At 41.7% G+C, this 22576-nt stretch overlaps 3 protein-coding genes across 5 annotated transcripts in view; all 3 read right to left on the bottom strand.

Annotated features, from left to right (window-relative positions):
- Positions 1-1925, bottom strand: part of LOC308385437 (CUGBP Elav-like family member 2) — a 29640-nt gene extending 27715 nt beyond the window's left edge. For both annotated transcript variants that reach the window (XM_080864314.1, XM_080864315.1), the window contains exon 1: positions 1784-1925. In XM_080864314.1, the coding sequence (XP_080720440.1) occupies positions 1784-1896 (113 nt within the window). In that variant the 5' untranslated portion in view covers positions 1897-1925. The remainder of the gene's footprint in view (positions 1-1783) is intronic.
- A 4288-nt stretch (positions 1926-6213) lies between these two features.
- taf3 (TAF3 RNA polymerase II, TATA box binding protein (TBP)-associated facto) lies at positions 6214-15309 on the bottom strand. The gene is made up of 7 exons (XM_080875135.1): positions 14932-15309; positions 14334-14576; positions 12078-13912; positions 11893-11975; positions 10790-11063; positions 8566-8672; positions 6214-7109 (listed from the first exon to the last, which is right to left on the bottom strand). The coding sequence occupies exons 1-7, from the start codon at positions 15095-15097 to the stop codon at positions 6995-6997; spliced, it is 2823 nt and encodes a 940-aa protein (XP_080731261.1). The 5' UTR covers positions 15098-15309; the 3' UTR covers positions 6214-6994.
- A 4291-nt stretch (positions 15310-19600) lies between these two features.
- Positions 19601-22576, bottom strand: part of tasor2 (transcription activation suppressor family member 2) — a 35330-nt gene continuing 32354 nt past the window's right edge. For both annotated transcript variants that reach the window (XM_080862520.1, XM_080862519.1), the window contains 2 exons: positions 20914-21095; positions 19601-20710 (listed from right to left, as the gene is read on the bottom strand). In XM_080862520.1, coding sequence (XP_080718646.1) covers positions 20613-20710; positions 20914-21095 — 280 coding nt within the window. In that variant the 3' untranslated portion in view covers positions 19601-20612. The remainder of the gene's footprint in view (positions 20711-20913; positions 21096-22576) is intronic.

Below are 22576 nucleotides of genomic sequence, written 5' to 3'. Positions count from 1 at the left end.
TACTTAAATAAATAAGATTATTTCCAGTTTGTTTATTGCCTTGCACTGCAGATCGGTCCATAAATCAATTCCCAGTCAAAAAGTTAGATGGGTAAAAATGTAGCTGTTCTTGTCTGCCTTCATCCATTCTTCCCTTCAGGGTCATAGGTCATATTCCCCCTTTGTGCTGGACTGTTATCTCCTAGAAGGTGGGGAGAGGGGGGAGGGGGAGCCTATCTTCCTTTGTTGTGCCGGACTTACAAGGTGAGGCCTCTACACGTGGAGGGAAAGGTAAACGGGGGGAGGTGGACTGTTGTCAAGTGCTGTTTGAGAGACGAGTTGGGGGGCTAGCCTAATTATCAAACCACTCATTACTGCTTCAGCAGCTGCACAGTCCTAAAATATTCTTCATAGTGAGCATTAAGAAACATCCTATTTATGAAATCCTACTTAATCCCTGTATCCATAGCAATTTCAAGGCAACCTGGCACCAGTGTCGGGTCTGCTCTATTAAACAGTGCCTGAAAGAGGCTTGTGTGCATAATGTGATAATGCAAACTCTTTTTCCATAAGTGCGGACGAGCCCACTGTGCAACATGCATCACCTTTAGCTTAAGGGGCTGATATCAAAAGGTACGCTAAACCTCTCTGAAGATTCGGGTTTCATTAAGACGGAGGCATCTGCAGCATCCAACACATTTCAGCTGTGTTGGTATGTACTATTTGTTTTTTCTAAAAAGATGTTTAATAGATTGGATTTTACATGCCTAGTGTCATGTCTAGTTGCTGGCACCTTCTAATACTAGACTGTCTTTCTTAATCTCAGATGATTACTACTCTAATCCTATCATAATCCTCCACATGTGCCATCCTTTTGTTGTTTACATCAAATGTTTTCTCCCTCATGCAGTGGGAGCTGAAGAGCCCACTCACCCAGCATTTAAATGTGCACCTTTTCGTGATAAAAAAAAAAAAAGTACAAGGTGTAAAAATAGGCCAGCTTCAACTAAAAACAAAAAAGAGGCCACATCGTGTGTTTTTAAGCAGGACGCCTTTAACTTGAAAGTGCACTTATTCTTAGCTCTGCCTTTCATGAAATCATTTGTCGAATGGCCGACCAGCTGAAGTGCTCTCAAAATGGAGAGAGTGAACTTCATCTTATCTTTCCTTTGCAGAGGAAATCAACTGTTTCAGGATGTACTAAATAAATATAGCGCTGCCTTATCAGTGTAAAGTTCCACTGAATGTATGCAAATGCACATGTAAATGTTTCCTTTTCTTGCATTTAAAGATAATTGATATCTTCAGTTGTGTTTGACTGGCTCAGCACAGTGAGGCCTGGGCAGCTTTCAGCAGACATCCAGTCACTCGTACTGCTCTTCTTCAGTGGGCCGTGCAGTTCGAAGACAAACACCTACATCACTGACACCTCCACCTTTTTTTTAAACATTTATATTTCATGCAAATCTACAATTCCTTGAGGAAGTTTGAAAAAATAAAGAAGGGAGGTACATTTTTATTCAATTTTAGTGATACATCTTTCTTGGGAAGTTGAGGAGACATAAACTATAAAATGTGTTCAATTTAAACATGGCTTCTAGATTCCTGTTTAAAAAGAAAACCATATAGGCGCACCAGAGGAACACTACCCTGCCCACAGGCACACTCTCACAGCATGGGAGAACGACTCAGCTGGAAACAATACATCCTATGACAATATCCAGCCCAGACAAAGAGGCAGTCCAAATACGGGCTGCTCCACAAAAGCTAGCCCAAATTTGAATGAGGGGCCAACCCAACGTACCTCATAGGCAGGTCCTCATTCCTGACTGAGATCCCGGCCGCAGAGGGGGGACAGCGCATGCTGTTGGCATACAGACTCTGCACCAGGGCCAGCTCAGAAGAGTGTTCCAACATCGGTGCTCTGGAAAAATCCACCCGGTGTAACGGACACTTTCTTCTCTTTCCCTCTTTCCTCGGTGTGTCTCTCTCCCTTTCTGTGTCTCCCGCCCACTCTTTCTCCTTGGTTTAGTGCAGCAGAGCGGTGCCCACCCCCTTCGCTGGCTGTGGTGGCTGAAATAATCCTCTCTGACAGCTCATCGTGCGCTAATGCATTGTGCTGCCTGCGGCAGCGCAGTTTGCAGGCTGTAAAGCTGTGTCCACAGCACTCTTCGACTAATTGACACCCATATTAGGGAAACTTCAGAAAATTGGACATGGATGATTTATTCCCATTGTCACACTAGAGGAAATTAGATGAAACATCAACACAGTTGACACAGAATTTCATTCTGTTCCAGTCCTGATTTTGTAGCATGTTTTTTCCCCTTCTTTTTTTGGATTTTGCCATGTAGTTCAGTCAGTGAACTGCTCTAAATAAAAGCCTAAACAAGGCCAACTGGTTGAGCAAGCCTAGCATCCTACACCTGCGCCCACCACAACTCATTTTATCAATAAATGCTCTGTCTGAGCACCTGCAGATACTAGAGATAAACAGTATAACCACTCTCCAGGCAGTGAGAGCATGTGCATATCACACTATGCATGAGTTGTCTGGTTACCGACCGTTTTGTGACAGCGAGAGCGCTTTCTATGACAGCCTGACATCATTACTATAATTGAGTAGATAGAGATAAAGATAGGCTGCCAGAATATAAGCAAACACTTAAGTAAGTGTGGGTACTTGTGAAATAAGGACAGATGACATTACTCCCCTTATTGTCCACTCCAGGTACTGGAGTGTACCTCCAGTACCTGGAGTGTTTGAAGTTCACTGAGCAGCCCAAAACTGTGGTCCTACTGTGTTTTAGATTATAACGCAAACACCGATGCACAAATGACATGTGCCGGTATGTAATTCTACAAAACAAAGGTTCTCCACAGTCGATTTAAAAACCAGAAACCCCAACCATGAGAATTAAGAGCATGTTGAAAAGACCCAGCAGCTTTTTATCAAAAGTGTGTAGTTTTATCATTTGCATGGCACAAAGTTCACTCCACTCTGCTGGGAGCCATCTAGATAGGAAAATGAAGAAGTCAAGGCAGCTTTTTTTTTAAGCTCCTGCACACATTCTCTCGTACTCTCTCAGCCAATGTTTGTGCTGCCATGGACCAATCAGGTGAAATATCTGAAACTAATTTACTGCAATATTCTTTTCACCAAAACCCAGGAGGAACTCAATCTAGGTCTTCCCCTCCCGTAGGTGTTGTGTCCCGCTTGGGTAATATGACATTAAGTAGGAAAGTCATCTGAAACAGGGTCATGCCAGTGTGTGCTGATATCACAGTCGAGTACAGCAGCATGAACGGGCTCTCTGCTTCTTCTGATCGTGGCACGAAATCCTCTTCATCTCAGCCCCGCTCCTTCTGCTGAATATTTTAAACACTTGTGCTGAAATCCAGGCCTTTATGATGCCATGCTGCTTAGCGTGACTAGTCAGAGCCGCCGAGCACGAGGATAACTGAAAGATTTTCTTGCTGCTCTGCTATGAACACCTACAGTAAGCGTACAGTACGATAACGCCTGCGTGCTAATCGCTGACAACTGAAAAGAGGTGACAGAGGTGTAGTAATATGGCATGGGAATGATATATGAAACAAGGAGTATTGCTCTGAAAGGGAGCGTTATTGGGTTTCAGTGCATTTTGCGGCTGAAAAACAAAATGCATTCATGCCTGACATGTACTAAGTTGAATAACAGCACATGGTGAAAGCACTGCAGGTGGCCTGAACAGTGAAAGCAACCTCAACTTTCTTTTTTTTTCCTCTTCTTTTGCCACTTTTGGCCTCCCTCGGGACCATTTGCACAGACAAATTCTGTCTGTGTTTTTGCAGGTTAAAACTGAAACTGTCACAGCTCGGTGAACACTGCTCGAGTGCAAACACCACACGCTGGCAGCATGACTTTAAAGTCACACTTGACACTCAAATTTTCAAACGGTTACAAGCGGGCACAGCTTCCCCCCCCCCCCTCCCCCGGCATCATAACTTGTTTGTTACCTATTCACCACGGTTAAAAATTTTAATATCTAATAATAAGAAATAGAGATTTAGGCCTTTTTTTAATAGCAAAATTCTGTGTTTGCAGGCACTGGGCAATAAAATTTATGATCCAACAGATGCTAGCAACAGGCACTGACAGCAAGAGACCTGACACCATCTTGATGAGGGAAAAAGACACCCAAAACCTGAGTGGAGTTGACGTTTTAGCACCAACAGGCTGAAGGCAGATACTGTTAATGAAATTCCTATTCATATACAGTCTGATCTTTTGATTTTTCCATCTCAACAATCACTTTTTATTTTTTTTTCAGTTTGACTACTTTGATTTTACAGATTTAGCACACATCAGTTCTCCTCCCACAATGACCTGCATGACTGGACGCGCCTGGTGTGATTAAAAACACCATACCACATTGAAATGTCAGCTTATTTTGCATGGACAGAAGTAATTTTACTTCCCTTTTCTTCTGTCACGCATCATTTTTTCCACTTCCTCTTTCATTCTATGTTATCGGAAGATGTTGAGTAGATTTCCAAATTTGGGAGTAAACAAGAAAGAGAAAGGAGTGGATAAGTAGGAGGAAATATTCGCACGTTTAAAGGTGAATGAGTCAGGTTTGCTTTCTATGTCCACAAAACATCAAGGATTTAAAGATTTATACGCTGTTTGAGTACAGTGTACAAAGCTTCATTTGCAGGAATAATTTGCAGGAATGAGCAATCTGCAGATGGGTACATTTTGGTCATAAAGGGATGGATATGGTCAGCAACAGTTGTCAGGTAAGCATTTAAACAATGTTCAGTGGGAACTAAGGAGTGATGGGTGTACTAAAAAAACATCCCCCTCTCTATTACACCACCATCAGCCTCAACCATTGATACAAGGTGGGATGGATCCATAGTTTCATGTTTGCAGCAGAAGTTGAGAGTCATCAGACTAGATGACCAATGCTCATGGTCTGTGTGAATTGTAGCCTCAGTTTCCTGTTTTTAGCTGACAGGAGTGGGACCCAATGTGGTCTTGTGCTGCTGTAGATCACGTGCTTCAAGTTTTTACTTGTTGTGTGTTCAGAGATACTCTTCTAATGTGTGTAGCACTTTCTTCTTCACTTAAATTAGGACTGAACTGAAATATTCAGTCTATGAATCAATCGCAGATGCTAAACAGAAATGCTGGGGTATCCACCTCAAAAACACAGCCTTCATTAGCCAACTGCCAGCACAATGCTGAATAAATTTTTTTTAAAACTCACTGAACTCAGACCTCAGAATTTCTCTACGCCCTTTCAAAGGTTTTCATATACTATTACTTTTCTGTAAAATATGACCTGTGCACCAAAATGCCAAGGACAGCACTGGTATTGCTTGTTCCCAGAAATATATGATGCAGAAGCACATTACAGCAGATACGTATGAAGATGTTTCACATCTCAGTATATAAAGTCATTGATGACTGGTAATCCGCTTCTGCTACATATGTTTCCTCCTCCTTCAGAGGCTTCATTGCAACGTTTAATTTCAAAGAATGGAAAAAGTGACACAAGACAAGCAGAGCCCACGTTCTAAAATTACCATCCAATGATAATTCTGCAAAGGATGTTTTACTACCTGCCCCCCCCCCCCCTACAGAAACCCACCTTAATAGCTTCTGAATGGCTGTAAATGTTACTGTCATTTATAGGGTGTCTTACAAGGGACAGTGCTTTTAGAGACGATTTCCTTTCAAGGCATGTTTGAGAAGATCCCAAATGCATTACCTAAGAGAGCAGTTATAGCTTTTTTACATTTATGATGTGGTGGAACACGGTTTGCACGAGGCTGTCTCGTCGTCCACGCCTTATGAGCAGGGCGCCGGTTTCTGTGCACGAAGATTGACACCGTGTGGTCATTCGAGGAAAGGCAGCAAGTCTACAAATATCCCCATTTGTAGCAGACAAACTGATCCACACAAAATCGCTCAGGTGACCTTCAGTGTTCAGTGTAACGGTAACAGTAACACAGCTGCAAGGGAGGATCCTGGATTAGTGAATTAACACGGACAAAATTCAACATACGAAACTGGGTTTGATAAAATATTTCCAATCTATTTCTTATAAAGCCAATGCAAAAAAAACAACCCCAAAACAATTGAAAGCGTGCACTCGTCGAACAAAAAAAAAAAAAAAAATCAAGGATGCATGGATGGGTTGGACAGGTGAGTTGGGTAAAGTTTTGATGGTAATGAGATTGACATGTTAAAGTCTGTGAGTACACAGACCATTCATCTTTAATATTCAAATCTCAGTGAAATTAATTACATTACAAGCACAGCTACAGTATAACTCCAGGACTACTCCATATGAAGGGAAAGGGGGGGGGGGGGAAATAAAAATACAAACTTTAAATTTAAAAAAAAATGTACAGAAATTACAGAAAAATCAGTAGATTTAAAAAGCAATATCTGAAAATGGATTTTTGAGTCAATCCTAAGAACAAAATGCACTTGGCTTGGAAGTTGGTATTTACACATTTATACATGCCTGATGCAATCATTTATATACATGACATTTCAGTGATACTGCAGAAAATTGGAAGAAAGGCTTGACACAAAGGTCATGCCATTTCTTGGCAACATGAGGGAAAACAGAAAAAAAAGACAACAGCTGTTCTTCTTTCTTCCACTTTGTTGAGAAATTTTAACTCTGATTTGACAGAAACTGCCATGGTCTCCTTACACAGACAAGATCTCCAAGATTGGACAACCAAAAGCAACAAATAAACAATTTATAGGCAAAAAAAAGGGGGGGACCACATGAGAACTAAGGCTGATTATGTGCTGGTTGAATCCTTTTTTTTTTATCCTCTTACCAACTCACAATGAATCGTGGCTGACATCTTTAAAAAAATCCTCAGAAGTTTGCATCAGCCATAATTTTAGCTTTCTTTAGCTTTTTTTTTAAATTTTACAGCAGTGCCATGAGTGTTCATTGATGGCTTTAGTCCAAAACAGTCCAAAATGTGCTTTTGCATAGTCTCAATGCGGTTTGTGTTTCCTTTTCTTGTGTTTTTTATCTTTCTTCTTGCTGGAACATTTAACGCAGAACCACTGCTGGTCCTCAGGGGGCGCTGTGACGACCCCAACACAAAGCCTAAGGACATTACAGAAGAAGAGAGTTGAGGTTAGTGAGGAAATGGTGAGAATGCAGTCATATTCCTATGAGGCTTTAGCCCCATTTGGTTAGAAGACATTATGTTTGACACTGATGTCAAATTAAAAGGAACACACATATTGTTTATTTAGGCCTCATCCTGTCAGGTTTCTGGCATTTAATAAATTCAACCACCTACAGACTTCCCAAGGAGATGTGAGGGGATGCCATTCATTACTGGAAATCAGGTCATTCAGTCATTGTTGTACTTTTTGATAATAAAAGATGCATTTAAATTACAAAAAAAAATCAGCAGCTCACTGACAAACATATTCAGACTGATTATGTGTTTCATATGTCTGAAAAAAATTGATCTCGAATTATCAGTTGACATGAAAGATACAGTGCTTCTGTTATTTTGTATGATTATAAATGTACCGTTAGCATTTAGCACAATTTCCTGGATTTTCACAAATCAAAAACAGATGATACAAACACAGAAACAACTTTCCCCCTACTGTAATGTGGACCCAGGCCCATTAATTACATACGCATTCAACTACCTATTCAACTACTCATTAGCACAAATTTCTAATCGGCCAATCAGGTAGCTGCGACTCATTGCATTAAGGCATGTAGACATTGTTAAGATGACCTGCTGAAGTTCAAATGGAGCACCCGAATGCTGATTTTAGTGGCTTTGAATGTGGCGTGTTTTTTGGTGACTGATGAGCTGGTCTGAGTATTTCAGAAAATGTAGATCTACTGGGATTTTCCTACACAAGCATCTCTAGGGTTTACAGAGAGTGGTCCAAAAAAAAAGAAGAAAATATGAGTGGGAGTTCTCTGGTGCTCGAGATCTGAGGAGAATGGCCAGACGGCTTTTAGCTTCCAGCAGGATAACGTGTCATGTCACAAAGCTCAAATCATCTCAAACTGGTTTCTTGAATATGACAGTGAGTTCACTGTACTCAAATGACCTCCACAGACACCAGATCTAAATCTAATAGAGCACCGTTGGGATGTGGTGGGGAGATAAATCTGTTGGGAGACAAATCTGAGGCAACTGTGTTATGCTATCGTGTCAACATGGATCATAACCTCTGAGGAATGTTAGCAGCAGGACGAATGATTCAACAGCAGCAACAACTTTTTCTGTTTTTTACGATCCCAAACACACTATGTCTCAGTCATACAAATACCTTTAATCAGCTGCTGTAAATCATACACAGTATTTGACAGATTTTTAATGGGGCTGTGCTGATATTTTTTTATCAAAAGGTCCCATTACAGACGCCCAGAAACCACATTTCCCCAGATTAACCAAAGTGACAAGAGTGAATTACATATAAATGCATTAAAAATGCAAATAAGAACCCAGAAGTGGAAGAGCAGATTAAGAATTAGTACAAGCACCCATCCTTGTCATGAAAATACAGGGTTGTAAAGCTCTTACCAGTGATACCAGTCGTCACAGCCATCACATCCTATCATGGGACTGCCATCATCAGGTTTGTTACATCCAGGGCAAATCCAGATCTGGTTTCCCCACTCATCTCGAATCTTGATTGTTACACACAGGAGAAAACTTTAGTGACATGTCAAAGGCAATCAAATGAAAAAAATATATAGTTATGACACAAACAGATAATGAAAAAAATCCCCCCAAAACGCTGAATAACCCAACAGTCTGTTTTATCTTGAGTGTAACTACCTTTGCCAAGGAGGATGTGTGTCTGGTTAGTGGGGTTCATCAAAAAGACAGATTCATGAAAACAACAGACGGTGCTTAGGTAACATTAGAAGAGCTTTTAGAGCTTGTGGAGTCCATAAAATATTTTTAAAGCCCTCTTTAATATTTCAAGATCAAACTGAAAAAACCAAAACCAAAACAGGAGCAACATCTTTATACTCTTAACCCTTGTATGGTGTTCGGGTCTGTGAGACCCGTTTTCACTTTTTTTCAAAAGAAAAATGAAACAATTAATTATTTTTTCAACCTGAAATTCATTGGCTTTGGCTTATTTTCTGTGAAGAACATAAATCCGAACTAATTTTCAATGACCTCATACTGTACCTCCCCCCACGCATTTACATTACATACAAGGTGTTCGGGTCCACTGGACCCAGGTCTAATAAAAGTGTTGAAAGTGAAGGTCCTGTGTTCCCACACTCTGTCTTCCTCCTTTCTGGTGCTGCTGATAGTGTTTTCTTCCCCTCCTGCTCCCGCACAAAGTTGCAACATTGTTGTCTGCTCTTACATTCCCACACATTTTACCCTCTTTCTTGAGGGATCCAAATTTTATTTTCTCATTCCCTGTCCCTCCTGCTAATTAGGGGCATAATACTATAAATAAGACTTTGCCAGTGTGGTTCTTTATCACAACTGATCAAGATGGCAAAAGATTATCTGCTGCGAGGGCCATCCAATTGATTTTGGAAGAGAGAGGGGCTTCGGATGATGATGTTGACAAAGAGGTTTCAGAATATTTCACATTTCTGAAAATTCAGAGTCTGACAGTGACTTTGAAGAAGAGGATGAGGTTGAGCACCATTTAGTAACAAAACGAAGACGAGTACCCCATCTGCAGCCAGCTCCAGGACCAGAACAAGCCCACCAGTCAGCAAGTGAAGAAATATGGATGTCAATAACTGGTGAAATTGGATGGTCTTCTTGCCCAAGAAATGCAGAGCTGTTACTGTGATAAGCCAGGGCCAACACGGCTGACAGTTACTCATGTGCAGGACATCAAGTCTTCATTTGAGCTTTTCATCCCAGATTCCATCCAGAAAATTATTCTGGATTGCAGTAATCTAGAAGGAAGGTGTGTTTTTGGAGAGAGGTGGAAGGAGATGGACCAAATTCATCTAAGAACCCCAAAGGCCTACTTTGGGGTTCTTATCCTTGCAGGAGTTTTCAGGTCCAAAGGGGAATCGACAGAATCCCTGTGGGATGCAGAAACCGGCACGAACCTTTCCGTGCATCAGTGTCTCTGGAAAACTTCCACAAAATTTCCAGGATTATCCGTTTTGATAACCGAGATGACAGACCAGCTCGACGGCAGAGAGACAAGCTAGCTGCCATCAGGACAGTGTGGGATAAGTGTGTGCACCACCTCCCCCTGTTTTACAACCCTGGGCCTAATGTCACCATTGATGAGCAGCTGATCCCATTTAGTTGTGAAACATATTGCTTCACGTGTAAATGTGTTGTGTCTTTCCACTCACTCCACTTGATTATAACTGATTTTTTTATAACATTTTATAGAAAAACAAAAAACGAGAAGCACATTAATTCATAAATATGATCTAACAAAGGTAAAGGGAAAAAATTAACCATGTTTGCTGTTCATATGGTTTGTAATTGGGATGAAGTGAACATCTGTTGAGTAATTTAACATAAAATTGTTTGATAGTGTTAATTTCAAAAGCCAAAACTCTAGCGGGTCCACCAGACCCATGAACACTGGCTGAGTAACAAAAATATGAACACCACACAAGGGTTAAGAAACTTTCATGAGCTGGATCCAGGGATTCAATTCATATATAGATTTTGCAGCCTGATATTCAGGTATGTAATTTCAGACTGTTCTTGTTAATGTGCATGTCATGGACACTAAACAAAGACTGGTGAAGCTAAAGCTCTTAAATGCACAAATATTTTTATCCTGGGCACTTACCACGTAAGTACTGACGGTCTCAGTTACCACGCTGCGGACCGGTGTTTTGACGGAGGCGGCAGGAGGGAGTATAGGGGGCGGGGAAATTAAAGACGATGATGGGGGTGGAGCAGGTGGAAGGGGCGAGGGAGCTGGCGGAAGCGTGGGTATGACTGGCGGCAGCATTGGTGGTGGCGGCGGTGTCCGAGGGCGATTGCCAGGTCCTGACTTGGTAGCAGGGGTCTTGGGTGCTGGCGTGCTGGGCTCTGAATTTGGAACCACTTTGCTGATGACACTGTTGATAGAGAGTTACAAGTTAGAGATGTCTTCTGTTCATACTGTCTCTTTTTATAAGAGTCTTCTTTAAGGTAGAACTAAATTAATTAACTCAATGTGATCATCAAAGGTAAACAGCTGCAGCTGTGAGCACAGCGGCCCACCCACCCAGCTGATAAAACTTCATCAAACAGAATTTATATAATCAAAAATGAGACAATGGACAAAAAACATGAATAGATCTTTAACAGATACCTTTCAGGCAGTACCAAAAAGCACTGAGGCCAGAAAAAGTAAGATTTCATAGGTCAAGAAGTACAGTCAACACAGGCCTATCCGCGGTTCAGTTTGCACAGATTGTTTTGCGGAAAGTAACTCCCAAATATTCCCAGAGAATTGACCTATTCATGGATTTTTTTCTGTAGAGCGTATTTAAAATATTTCTCATTTATTATTATTATTCAATTATTTTCGTGACTAAATACATTTTTTATGAATGAAAAAAAAAAAAAAAAAGAGTATATTTCTCTGCATGGGGAAATCTGCATCGCCAGACACGGAAGCGGCTGCGAAATGCCTGAGACCTTCATAAAAGACTCGTTGTAAGATGACTTTGAAATGAAGTGTTTTAGGATGATAGTTTAAGGTATACTTGGTGTTTTAACTAATAAAATTGGCAGTTATAAACGTTTTTAGAAAGGATTTGAAGTATTCATGGATTTCAGCTATTCACGGGCAGTTGTGGACCCTAACCCCCATGAATACCGGCCGTCAACTGTAAAGACTCTTTGTGTGACATAAAAACACATTATCAGAGGTAGCACTAGAAAGCTTTAATCAGTACTTACATTTTGTCTTGACCTGCTCCCACCCTGAGCGTCAGTCTGGGAATGACCGGAGACGGTAAAGGTGCTGGAGTGTCTATTTTGACCTAAAGAGACACAAAGGATAATAGAAATATTTGTGGCGCCAACATACAGAAAAATCAAAAAACAATAAACAAAAGGTATGCTAGACGTAAATACAAACTGACCTTTTCCAGTCGAATTCTCTCCTTCTCTTTCTCTTTTTCCTTTTCTCGTTTCTCCTTTTCCCTCTCCTTTTCCTTCCTCTTATCCTCTTTTTCCCTTTCTTTTTCTTTGGCCTTTTCCCGCTCCTTGTCTTTCTCCTTGTCCTTCTTTTTCTTCTTCTCTTTCTTGTCTTTCTTTTTGTCCTTCTCCTTGGTTTTTATTTCCTTCTCCTGGAGGATTGGGGCCAAAGGAGGCAGCATTGAGGGCACGCGCAGACAGGTATGCGGGCTAAACAGTGGCGGGACATCACCCAGACCAAAGGGGGATAATGTAGATTGTTTCTGCTTGTCGTCCTTGCTCTTATCTTTCCCCTTGTCCTTCTTATCCTTGTCCTTTTTACTTTTTTCTTTATCCTTCTTTTTGTCTTTATGTTTCTCCTTCTCCTTTTTAGAGCTGTCCCCATCTCTTGACTTCATCTTGATTGAGCCCTCAGCCAGGGGGAAGTCTCGTGGAACAAAAAGTTCCTCGTCCTTTACCCCAAACTCCTTCCAGGGCATCTTCCCATCTTTAGAAAACTCCTTGTTTTTATCCCTGTTCTTGTCCTTATTCTTCTCTTTTAGCTTACTCTTATCTTTTTCCCTGTCTTTATCTTTCGGCTTGTCTTTCTCCTTCTTCTTCATCTTAGTTTTAAGCTCCTTCTTTAGCTTCTTCTTGACATCTACTGATGACACAATCTTATTTTTCTCCTCAAACACCTTGAGGAGTGGTTCAGGGGTAGGTGGTGAAGCCGATCCGGATGACACGTAATCTGCTGCCGGTTGGGGTACAGCGGGGGCAGATGGCCCCCCCTGGTTGGCCTTTCGAATCACCTCGTTGATTGAATCATCCATCGTCCAATTCCCCAGGCCTATGTGTGGCAGAGGGTGAAGTGGTGTTGACGTGTCTTTTAACAAGATGCCGGCACCAATTGGGCCTTTAGGTGTAGACGGCTCCATAATAGTCAGTCTCCTGGGACTGGAGAATCCATTGCTATCCGAATCAGAGCCCGAGGAGAACGCGAATGGATCGGGTTTCCGTTCAGCACATGCTCTAGCTATCACAGCGTCAATCGAATCCTCAATTGCTCTATTATCTGGCTCTAATTTCTTGAAAGGGCCTGCAGTTAGCTCCCTTTCTTCTATGTTCTGACGCAAATGAATATTGTCTTTGCCCATGCTCTCACTCGGTGTGGACAACGGTAACTTTTGCATAACATCTGGTTTGCTCTGAGGTTGGGGGGCTTTAGCTGAGGCCATTTTAGGGCTCTTGGGACTTTTAGGACTCTTTGTCTTGCCTGGAGACTTTTTCTTTTCCTTAGATGGTTTTGGTGAATTTATGGGACTGCCAACCACCGGAACAGGAATAACCCCTTTAGGAGACTTAGTCCTTTGTCTGCCAGGGGAAGACACCTTAGGCTTTCTTGCTGGAGCAGTGAGGGCCTTCTGATCAGAGTGTTTTGGTATTACGGGCTGAGGTCTAAAAGAAGGCAGGGTACCAGATGGCATTTCAGGTGACAGGGGGTCCAGACTGTCATGAGAAGGTAGAATGCCTGGACTAACACGTTGAGGGTTGAGAGACGTAAGAGGCTCCCTGGGCTCAAGACCCCACTCTGGGCTGAGGCCAGGGTACATCCGAGGCCTCTTGGAGGTAGGCATCATGCCCATAGCTGCATCAGGACTATCCAGGTGCCTCTTTAGTGGATGATTTTCATCGTTGACTGTTTCATCTTCATCTATTTCCTCCTCATCCTCTTCCAGTGCCACCTGCATAGCTTCAGCTGAAGTACCCATATCAGGGGGGACCTCTTCCTCCTCTTCTTCTAGAGTAAAGGAGATAAAAAACAGAACTAAGAACTTTGACAATCACAACATGACATTTACAACATAAACGTGTGATTTTAGTTTGAACTTTTGACTTTAAATATATTTGGGTATTTAAAAAAGTATTTCACTTTGTGTGAATTGATGCATTTACACTTATTTTTAGCAACTTAAAATAAAATTTACAACACAATAAAATGTCTACAAAGTAAAAAGATGATTCGTAAAAGATTATTTTACGAATCTGCTGTGTTACATCACAGTCTAATGTAACAACCCTGCAATAAACTTAATTATAATGCTATATTATTTGCATAGGATTTAGAGAGGACTTGATTCCACTTTGCTATCAACTTTCAGCCTGTGCACACTAAAAAGTAATAGTCATATAGCTAATACTATACAAGTTATTATACTGACCTTCTTGTAAGGAGACCAGAGGTGGCATATACTCTGGAATGTAATCTTTCCTTTCCTCTGCATCTCGAACTCCAGGTTGGGGAAACTGCAGGACATTGTTTTTGCTAACAGGGTAGAGCGGTGTTTGGTGGCTGAAGGGCACAGGCTCTAGGTTGTTGACATAGTCCTCCAGTTCACTCAGACTCACTCCTAGCAGTCTGAAAGCCTGGCTGACATCGTCCAGGACTGGATCTGTTCTTCCATCTGAAATGGATCAAAAATGTTGTCATTAAACCACAGCACTCACTCTGCACACACAAGAAGTGATGCTCAACAGGTTTACAGTCGGCACGCGACGTTATTTTATAGATTATACAGCAGTTAAGTAACCAATACTCGTGAGATCGGCTACCTTTAACACTGAAAACAGATGCAAAGCAGCATAGCCCCAATAATAACAATACAGGGGAAGTCGCTTTGCTGTGTTCCTACTGTACTTTCTGACATATTAACTGCTTGCTAGGGGGCGCCAGCTGCAGAGTCAGTTAACAACAACGTGATCGACTACTTTGAGTTTACAGGCTAAAAAAGTAATAAGAGAACCAAACAAAGCACTTACACAACTCAGAGTATCGATGACAGACCCGAGCCAACTGCTGGATGTACCGATGCAGCACATCGGACAGCAGATCACACGCAGTGAGCTGAACCGCATCCCAGCCCAGAGCCTGGCAGATCTGCGCCACCGAGACACGCAGCAGCGAGCGGGCATAGCTCTCGCACATCTCGCTGACTTTGTTACGATATTAATCCCGGTCAATTCCTCTTGGAAAACATGCTCCCGCTCGTCATGTTTCGCGGAATGCCCCGAAGGGCTTGGGAAAACCCACTACCACGGTTAAATATGGACATCTACTTCAGTAAATATATTGGCGCTTTTGCCAGAGTCGCCATCTTGTTTCCATCGATAGACCCATCCCCGGAATCTAGTCCGCGCATGCGCGCCAGTGAGCCTCCGCCTACACGGCTCTGCGGAGTTCGAGCGGATCGTCGACTGTCTGCACAGGCGCAGGAGCTCTGTGGGTTTTACAGGAAGCTACATTTTACTCAGGCTGGGGCTGGTTACTAGTTTGGCTAGTGAATGTAAACTGGATACCGTAGATGAAACGTGGCTTTAAATTAGAGCCATGACTCAACTAAACTGAGCTATGCGCGTTTTTTGACGCTGCAGGAACATTCACAACTTTGAGGGCACGCCAGCAGTCAGTTTCGCTTTTAGCTTCTCACCGCCGAGTGACGCCGAAGTAACTGTTTCTCACTCCCGGCCCAAGTAAAAAGTAGAATATTTCAAGAAAAATATACCCAGTGTCTGAGAAAAAAATCCAAATTGGCAGGGTGGCTTTTTAAAATTCGTTTGATCAGACTAAAGCTAATTCTAGATGACTCTTAAATTTGGAAAGCTACCGTAAACTTTACCACATGAGTTTGTGTGAGAAATAGAGCGTGGTTTGCCTGCAGGTTTAATTCCCCACACTGGGTGGTGCTGGATTATTAAAAATGATCACCGCCTTGCAGCTGTAGACCTTTATTAACCAGTCGAATTTCACTTCATGTCCATATATTTCCAGACTCGTGTAACAAACTGACAGTCACATCAAAGGAAAGCCAGTGTCAATGTGTCTGGTCACCATGTACCCACCAGAAAAGCTTCAGTGCACCTCTACAATGATTCTCCTAAGTTACTGGATCCCTTAAGGATCATTCTTGAAAAAAAATCTTTCTTGGTTCTGTGAAAATGGTGCTGTAGTTGGCTGTTTAATCCAAAGTCCCAAATTCTATCATGGGTCTCAAAACTGGTTGTAGATTTGGTGATGGTGAAGCTTATTAGTTGTGGCGAATGCTGGAAATGTCAAATGTGTCTGTGGAGGTTCTCAGTCAATCCAGAAGTCTTGAATGCTGGAAATAAGTCAACTGGACTTCTCTAGCTTCTCAAAGACGTTTCGCCATTTTATTCAAGAAGCTTCTTCTTAACCGTTGGAGAGTCTTCGGTATTTAGCCCTTGACTGTCCTGTCCTGAGAGTCACTTACCTACCTTTGTGAATGGTTATTTGATTGGATTCCAGAAAGTTGATTCTCTTCACCTCGACTTTGTGTTTTCAGAGGGAGAAACGCTTTGTCACTCCTCCAAGGAATGTCTTAAGTCTCAGCTGACTGCAGATTTCCCAAACCTTTTAACATTACATTTGCATAATGACTGAAGCTAGCCCCAGTGATTAATGATGGTTGTGAGGTCAGTTTGATGATCATTCATATGCAAATGGTTATCACCACTGATCAATGGCCTTGAGTACCATTCACAGAGAGTCGGAGAAAGGGTGTAAGATCGTGAAAAATTGTACCTCTGATCTGTTCCTGTAGTCACTCCCTTTTTACATGAATGGCCTGCTTGTCTCCCCACTCAAGACCAGTGTTGCCAGTGTACATCTCAGCCTAGAAAGAGTTGCCACTGATCTATAGGTGTAAAAAGTCCTGGCCTGTTCAGGTAGCTGGTTTGTGTTGTGCCATCTGGTTGTTTGGTTCACTTCACTGTGGCTCTTCACTATGTACACTATATTACTTTGTCTGTTCTGGGGGATCCAATCCTTGACGTGAAGCAACTTTTTTGCCGTAGTACTTTTTGGGGTTTGAATGGCACAGAGACATTGTGTTTAAAGAAAATGTTTCTCATCTGTTCGGATGCTCCTGACATTGGGGATCACTAAAGGTTTTCATTTAAGCAGCAGTTGTCCTTTACTCCTGGATTGCCTGGAGCAAACAACTTCCTTACTTGGGATTTTCTTACCTAGATAGTTGAGCATGCATCTAGACATTGTTTGCTTCATTTCATTGGATAGCTTAAGCTGGGCATACGCTGTGCGATTTTTTTCAGTCGCATTATTCAGCTCCTGCTCAGACTGTATGATTGAATTGCAGGGGTTAGAAGTTTGTAGGTCACGATGCATGGTCTCACACTATACGGCCCAATGCTCTGATGTGACCTGAGTGCTCACACTGTGCGTCCATTAAGTGAAGTGATAACATTAAGCTTATAACACAAAATCTGTCTTTTGATCTCCCTCTCTCTCCCTCTCTGTCTTTCACTCACACAGACACACACACACACCACCATCAACTTTGCTAAATTGCTAATGAAAAACATTGACCAGGCAGCTGCAATTGAGCAGCAATGTCCATCCAAGTGTTTTCACAGTTGTTGTGATTGTTTTAATTTTGTGAAGCCACATCGAAAAGGCTCGGATGAGCTTGCCAAAGTTCTACAAGTTTGGCCTCCATCGCTTGTGTCCAGATCACACACTGCACTGCCATGCTACTCCGTCTTTTTCACTTCCATTTCTGTGTTTGCGCATGCTCAGTGTGAGAGGTTGCGTTGATACCCTCACGAGGGGTGATCAGGATTTAAAACAGGTTTGATTTTCTTGCGACCATACGACTGCTGATCGGGAGTTGGTCGTGAGGTGTTAATCGCTTCTCGTTACCCCATATATACCATACGATGCACAATGCACGATTAAGGTAAAACTCAGGCCGATCCCCAAAACGGTTGCACGACTGAAAAATCATCTCAAAATGGGCCAAAAAATCGCACAGTGTATGCCCAGCTATACACTATGGTCTAGAGGTCTGGTGGAAATGCAGAGTTTTGGGGCAGTAACTAAAGGCTTTAAGTCCCATGGTAGTCAGGCAAGTAGATGGAACAGACAAAAGAGAAGCTGAAGATGAGCTGAGTGTATTGGGGGGAGAGCAATTATGGAGAACATCAGACAAATATGGAAGGTCAAGGTTATAAAAGACTGAAAGTGTGAAAGAGGATCTTGTAGTTTATGCATAGGTGAACTGGACATCACTGGAGCAGTACCAGTGACAGATTAGATAAAACTGTTGCACACTGTATTGCATCAAAAAAGCAGTGTATTACCAAGACAGTATTTCCAGACAGAGTAGAGGTTAAAACCCCAAGACTCTCTACAAGAACTGAATAACCTCTTGTATGAGAGGTGAAATGTCTTCAAAAAGCTCCCCTTTTCAACCTCCCAAGACTACATTTATGTAACTTCTGGTTCTGAAAAGTGAAGCAAATGCAGTAGTCCCTTAAACCCAGCTCATTTTTTTAAATAGCCAGCAGAGGGCCTTCTCTGTTTGCAAAAGAAAAAATAAGGGGAAGAATACTTCTGGGGATAAAGAAGGCTACAGGAAACCAGCTCTGGGACTTGTTACTGTGAACACCTTCCTGTTGTGTTTATGGCCTGGTTAATCGCTTGTCAATCCCAAATGTTCTGTACCAATAGAAATCATTTGAAAACTGGCTATAAGTTCTGCAAGACTGAATAATGTTAATTGTTGACAGGCCACTGTTCTCCTTAATTATGCTTTAGGGAGCTTGGCTTCTCATAACAACATTAAAGCACAAAATTCAACTGCTCAATAACTGACCTAAGAGCATGCAATCATCTGGTTACAACATAACTTTGAAAAATAATATTCTCTCATTGAGTAGCAGCAGTAAAAAAATAACCTCTTACACACTGTGTAAAGTTATCTTTTGAAAAGTTTTTGGTCTAAGACACTATGAGGGATATGAAGGGAGACCAACTTTCCAGAACTTTAATACATTCTGTTTCGCATCTATAATTGTGAGTCCTTTCACTGCATATGATCATGCTGTTATCATTATATAATTATATTTACTCTTGCGCATTGTGTTTTCCTACAAAAAGGTGATCCAGACAGGTCAGGCTTCCCAGTTTCCACCCTGCTGGGAGACCTGTTGAATAGTAGTGAATTGGGGAGGGTCTGCCATGCCAATACCATGCACCTGGTTTCATCATAGGACAAAGCACCATTTGCCTTTTAACAGCTGGGAAAGGCTGGAGAGAACAGAGAAAATGGGTGGATTGTTTTGATGTATTTCAGGCTGGAACAGGCTCCAGTGCCTGTGGAACTCCACCTGGATAAGCAGCCAAGCAAATTAATCATATTTCAACAAATTTGATGTTGTTGCTTCACCAAATGTGCAGTCTTTGATTGATCTGTTCAACATCCGCTTAATTCAACAATTTGAAACCTCAGGTTTCAAATTGTTGAAACCACTCAACCTCAACCGTCACTACTGTCTGTTTTAAGACCCTTCCCTTAGGTTTGGCCCTCTCTCAGTTTAACAGTCATACCTCCATCCATGTACTCTTACATTTCCAAATCAAGAACATATTAATAAACCCAAACCTTCCAGTTTTCTCTCATGTCAGTTTTAATTTTTGGGAACAAGGCTGAACAGAAAACAAGGCAGTAGAAAATCCACAATAGAAGAAATTGCACTATGTATGGAACAGTTTGAAATGATAAGGTGGAGATGGGAAACCAACATTTTAAAGCAATTCGTTCAATGGTTGATTTTCATTAGAAAACTAAATATTTTTTATTCATGTTTAGTACAGACAGTGTATTTGCTCATTTGAGATGACTCTGTTTACAGGAAAATAGAGGCCAAACTCTTCCTCAACATGAGCACAGTGCCGAGGGTCTTATTGCTGTGGGAAACACAATGTAGCGTAGGTACTCAGGACCATCAACTATGTTAGTTGATTTGTGGATGAAATCTCTTTATTTTCAGTCAGTTTGCTGTACAGAATACAACCAAAACTAAAGATAATTTACTTAGCATTAACTAATAACATTAAACTGCTGTACATGTGTATACTATAAATATGTAACATAGCACTTGAAAACAGCCTAATTTAGCTTCATCTGAAGCCCCAGAGCATAACAACAGCTGGTCAACTTTTTTGCCTGAAGCCATCAACAAACTGTTATACTCCCAACAAACAAACACTATGCTGATTGTGCTGCAAATGTATAAGGCCAGAAGTGTGAGGAAAAAGATAAAATAGTCACAATGTAAAACTCACTTGTTAACCAGGTTTACAATACACTTTACAATAAAAATATGATACAAAATCAACACACAGCACAGCTGCTGGTATACTGGCACTACTGCCACCTCTATCCATAAACTGAATGAGAACTAGGTTTACATTTGAACAATGTGGGAAAAAAATAATCAATAATTATTGTTGCATACAAAAACAAAGAAGAAAAAAACTGGTGGGACTGAAGAATAACAATGTAATACACGTAAAATAGCAATTACTGGTGTATTACTGGGTTCTCTTCACATTGAGTGAGTTTATGAGTACATCCTTTAATGGGCAAAACATCAGTTCGTCCAGCTAACTTTTTTTTAGGTCACACTGTAAACATTTCACTTAAAGGCTTTGTTAAGAAAGACTCCGTAGTCATTGCCAAGATCCCATTACTCTCAAAGGCGCCGTCTGTTGCTGTATCTGTAAAAAGAGAACACTACGTTATTCCTTTACAAATGGACTTCTGTCCATTTAACCTGGACATTTTTTGAGGCCATTTTAGCATCTTAATGAATACTATATTTATAAAATCCTCCGGAATACAACTTCAAAACAAGCATATAATGCAACAGCACTCAGTGAATGTCACAGTGAACATAAGTATTAGTATATTCATGTCTCACCAGTTATAAAAACAAGGAAGCGAGATGATATTTTCTGAACCTGCTGGCGGACCAAACATGTGAGATAATCAGGCTGATCTTTTGACATCTGGTCACAGTCATGGTAAGGCAAAACCTCCAGGATTCCAGCCTCCTGGCCCCAGTACAGAAAGTGTTTCTTTTCCTTTGACTCTGCACTCAACCTGGATTTGAGAGGAACAAATTTGATGTTCAGGAAGTTAAGACTCCAAATGAAAACAGATGTTGCAAATGGCTGAGGAAAAAAAAAATACAAATGAGCAAATTCTGTCTGATGAAATATGGTCTCAGTTTCCTTGTATTTAAAAATAAATAAATAAATAAATTGAAAAGCACAGTTTCATTCTGCATCCCAACCAAATATGTTGTTGGCCCTTTGCATGCCATCAAAACAACTGGCATGGCTCACGACTGTAGCGCTCTGTGGAATATAGTAAGCTCAGTAACTCATAAACTTGAACTGTTACTGGCTGTGGCAAACTAGTGCATCTAAGTCCACCAAGGACGGTCCCAAGCCTGGGTGCAAAAAAAGGAGGGTAGTCGCCTGCTGAAGCGACCACAACCAGGCGACTGGAGAAATGAGGCATGAAACCATATGGATCCAAACCGATCAATGTCACACGTTGAAGCTACTGCATCCAGGGGAGCCGATGCACCAGCATTGGGGACCCAGGATGCTGGCGAGAAATGGACTACTGGCCAAGGTAACATTAGAATTTCACAGATCAAGTGACAATCAACACCAGCGTATTGAACATCTAGATGAGACAAAACATTGACCAGACAGAGATCATCGAGGCTAATGGGAACCACAAAGAGGCCGCTAGGAAGGCTCAAACCACCAAATACTGCAGAGAGTAAGGCAAGTCCTGAGGAGTCAGCTGAATGGGATGAACAAGAGCCAGGCAATTAACACCTATGCCCTGCCGGTGATCAAATACCCTGCGGGGATAATAAGCTGGCAAAAGGAGGCAATAGAAGTCACTGGAATCAATACAAGAAAGCTCCTTACCATGAATTGAGAGTTGCACAATGAGACTATACACTAAGTGAAAGGAAGGAGGCCAAGGGCTAGAGAGTGTCAGAACCACTGTCCAGGATGAGACGACAAACATCCATGAGTACATCAGGAAGATAGCCACAAGTAATCGTGTGCTTGTTGAATACCTCAGGCAGCACAAACCTGAGAAAGAAGAGGAGCCAGGAGAAGAACCATAATGGAAGGACAGGCCCCTGCATGTATGTATTAACAGCAGATAGAAGTAACAGCACAGAGTAACTAATCGTGGCAGCACTGGAACAAGCTCATAGAGATCCATAGAGGTTGGTGTCTACCACACCAGGTAAAACCCCATGTGCAAGCTGTATAAAGACTCCCTTCAGAAAATCCAGCACATAACAGCAAGGTGCAAGATGCTAGCAGGTAGGGCATACATGGGACCAAGTGGTCGGCATAGTATACAGGAATATCTGTGCCAAGTATCAAAAAGGTCAAAGTGGAACATGCCCCCTAGGGTGGTTGAGATTGACCTAGTTAAGAGCCTGTTTGACTTCCAGTCTTTTTTAAGTTGCATTGTGTTGAGTTTGTGAAACATATTTACTGCACAGTTTAAAGCAGTTCTTAATTTTCCTGAATATTGAGGGT

Source organism: Rhamphochromis sp. 'chilingali', assembly GCF_963969265.1.
Source record: "Rhamphochromis sp. 'chilingali' genome assembly, chromosome: 2".
NCBI lineage: Eukaryota > Metazoa > Chordata > Actinopteri > Cichliformes > Cichlidae > Rhamphochromis > Rhamphochromis sp. 'chilingali'.
Note: the sequence above shows the minus strand (reverse complement) of the source record. Positions and strands in the feature narration are given on the sequence as shown.